Genomic DNA, 3,515 nt, shown 5'->3' with positions numbered 1-3,515 from the left:
AATCTAATCTTTAACAATATTTTTTTGCTCACATTTGTTACTAATCTTTTTTTAGAGGATTTAAAGTTCAATCTTTAACATTATTTTTTGCTCACGTTTTTTACTAATCTTTTTTTAGAGGATTTAAATTTAAATTTTTAACATTATTTTTTGCTCACGTTTGTTACTAATCTTTTTTTTTTTTGAGGATTTAAAGTTCAATCTTTAACATTATTTTTTGCTCACGTTTGTTACTAATATTTTTTTAAAGGATTTAAAGTTCAATCTTTACCATTATTTTTTGCCCACGTTTGTTACAATTGATCAAAAGTTAAGGAAGAGTAACTTATATTAATAAAATAATATGGAAATCTTGTTTTTTTTTTTGTGTGTAAGAGATATGAAAATACTTGGCAATCTTTGTCGGTTGTATTGAGGGGAACAACACAGATGTACAACATAAAAGCGGCTGATAAAAAAGTAACATGAGTTTTTGTTTTGTGCTAGTTTTTTGTGAGTTTGATTTGTGGTTACGGAGGTAAAAGAGGATTAACAGGGACAATTAGTGGTATGGATTAGTAATCCACATGTTATTTTATAATATGGATTAGTAATCCACATGTTATTTTATAATTGACTAACAGTAAGAACAGTTCATAAGGAACATTAACGGTGTGTAAGTTTTCTTCTTAAATTAAATTTATTCTTATTTATTTGTTACATGTATTATTTGTATTTAAAATTAAGGGTATTTTTAGCAAAAAAAGTCAAACTTAAAAGTGTGCTGAAAGAGATAGTTTTCTTTACATATAATATACATAATTAGAGAAAGAGCAATTGTGAAAAAAATATTATAAAACCTTTGAAACTAACCGTTCCTGGGATTTTCAAAGACAATTCCAAAAGCACCCTTTTTCTAACTGTAGTTCCAACTCATATTAAAAACAATTTTCAAATATGAGTGGGTCACATCTATCAAAGATCACAGCCATCAATTCATTATCATACATATCTAATGGTTGATATTTAGTTTGCAATAAACCAAAAAAAAAAAAGTTGAAGTCACGGTGGGAGACCTAAAGAGGTCTCCTACCGTAGCCTTTGCCCTTGTATATAGAAGATACATTGAGAAACTAAAAATAAATAGTCGGTGAATAAAACCTATAAATGAAATGTCAAAGTAGGTATGCTCCAACATTTTCTTCCATTGGACTTAAGGATTTTATAAGTTTGTCTAACATATCATAACTACGTAAGAAAAGAAAAGTATTAGTCGATTTGGTTTTATGCTCAAGAGGTATGAATTCAATTTACTTGGTACAACTAGTGAAACTTACCCATATTTGAGGGATCAAATAGTGAGATAGCGAGCGTGTTGAGAGATTGATGTTTCTCCATAATGTCCCATAAAAGAAAAGGTGCTTATGTCGCTCATGTTCGAGTTATTAAAGATATGTATGAAGAAGCTATAACTAATGCGAGTATGATGGATCGCAAAAAAAAAAAAATCCCATAACAATAGGAGTGCATCAAATCTTAACTTTAAGCTACTATATGCCTTTGTCGTGGATGTACTTATAGACAATGGAGCACATGATTCCTAATTGGAGAGTTCAAAGAGGAATTAAATGAGAGGTTACGATCATGAAGAGAAGCTTTAGAATCACAATTTCCAGAGATCATCATATAGTAAAAGTAATTTAGGCTTGGCAAGAAGACGAACCCCTCATAGATCATATATAGTTTAAAAGGGTGGAGCAGCTGAAGTATTTAATTTGATAAAAGAAATAGAGAAAGCAACAACAACAAAAAAAACTGCAAGGGAAAGTATTTAATATGTTGAGGAGGAAGGTTGAATTTTACATAAGGACCACCAAGTTGAATTTTTTTAACTTCTACTGGTAACAAACCCGTGTTGACGCATGGGTACGGTAAATGTTTGTTATTTGTAAAAGATCATTAAATTTTAGTAACAAACCCGTGTTGACGTACGGGTACGGTAAATGTTTGTTATTTGTAAAAGATCATTAAATTTTAATAAGAGTTTTGATATAATTGAGTTCTATGTCAATGTAAAGTAAATGTCGAATTATCTGTGTATTACATATTTGATGGTATAATGAAGTAAAATTGCATTGATTAAGTAATTTAAACTTTTTTTAATTAGTAGAAGACACTTGATAATTAAAATGTAGAAAAGACAATTGAGATGCAATGCTAATGCATTGGTACAATTTTAGTGGGACCATGAAAAAAGGTTTTTGACCTTTTCTATAACAATGGGGATCAGAATACTTTGTCTAGGTCAAAAGCAAAATCCACAAGATTTTTTTGTTTGGCAATTTAAAGCATAAGAATTTCAATTTCAAGAACGTAAACATTACACAATGTACATGATTCCCCCACTAAACACGCCATCTAGAAGACAATGAATAATATATCAAATTTCTCCATAAGAAAACAGTAACAGGGGACATAATTTAATACTCCCACAAAAATCTAAATTAAATTTCAACATTCAAAGTAAGCCAGCTCAAAACCATAGCCATATAGACCAAAGCCCTTAAGGTCTTTATTGGACCCCACTTTACCACTTCCTCAAATTTTAATCATCTTTTTAATATAAGAAAAAAGTTTAAGCCTTAAAGTTATTATACAAAGACAAAAATCCTTTCAATCTCTTCCTACCTAATTTCACATGGAAGATTTTCAGAGATCAAAATCTTATGCCAATGGCCAAATGATGCAGATAGAAAGCTACTATGGACCATCTAAGCCTTATGATCTTAGAAGCTATAGTTCTTCCTATGTACAACAAACTCCTAAGGATTTGAAGTTGAAGAAAGGTAAAAGCTTTTCATCTGGTTCTTCTTTTTCGAAGTCTTTGAGTTTGTCTGATCCTGAACTTCAGAGGAAGAAGAGGGTTGCTAGCTATAAAATGTATTCTGTTGAAGGCAAAGTCAAAGGATCTTTCAGAAAGAGTTTCAGATGGCTTAAGAACAAGTACTCACAGGTGGTTTATGGTTGGTAGAGATTTAATATTTGTAACACTTTATTTAAACTTTTCAATTTTTCTATCAACAAATTAAGCTGAGTTGTGTTCTTTAGTAGAATTGTAGATAAATCATGAATGGTTCATCTTGATTTCGTTAAGTCTTTTGTTTATATTTTATACTTAATTATTGGGAATTGAATTATATTGTTTTTGTTGTAGGAGATTAAATTATCTTTGTATTTCTTTGACTTGTGTAATCTGTACCTTCAGAATAATCTCATGATCATGATTTCATAGCCATAATTTGGTTACAAACAAGACAACCAACCATGTAGTTTTTAACAAAATTAGTGTTGCGAAAATTAGCTTCACTAATCACTAGTAATGATATCTTAGCTTTTCTCTTTCTTTCTTTCTTTCTTTCTTTCTGCACGCTTCTCCTTTTCTTTTACCTAACATAATTCAAGAGAATCTATTCCCTTGACTACATGCATGATTGTATGGGGTGAATTAGTAAAATCAGGGTGATTTTAGCAAAAGA

At 30.1% G+C, this 3,515-nt stretch overlaps 1 protein-coding gene across 1 annotated transcript; it reads left to right on the top strand.

Annotated features, from left to right (window-relative positions):
- Window positions 1-2,526: 2,526 nt before the first annotated feature.
- Window positions 2,527-3,277, top strand: LOC146942272 (uncharacterized). The gene has a single exon (XM_085756212.1). It carries the CDS (start codon window positions 2,678-2,680, stop codon window positions 3,008-3,010), a length of 333 nt encoding a protein of 110 aa, XP_085612338.1. The 5' UTR covers window positions 2,527-2,677; the 3' UTR covers window positions 3,011-3,277.
- Window positions 3,278-3,515: the final 238 nt, after the last annotated feature.

Source organism: Medicago sativa, chromosome 3, assembly GCF_051527215.1.
Source record: "Medicago sativa cultivar Bolivia chromosome 3, Bolivia_mono, whole genome shotgun sequence".
Taxonomy (NCBI): domain Eukaryota; kingdom Viridiplantae; phylum Streptophyta; class Magnoliopsida; order Fabales; family Fabaceae; genus Medicago; species Medicago sativa.
The sequence above is the reverse complement of the archived record's forward strand: the minus strand, read 5'-3'. Positions and strand labels throughout refer to the sequence as shown.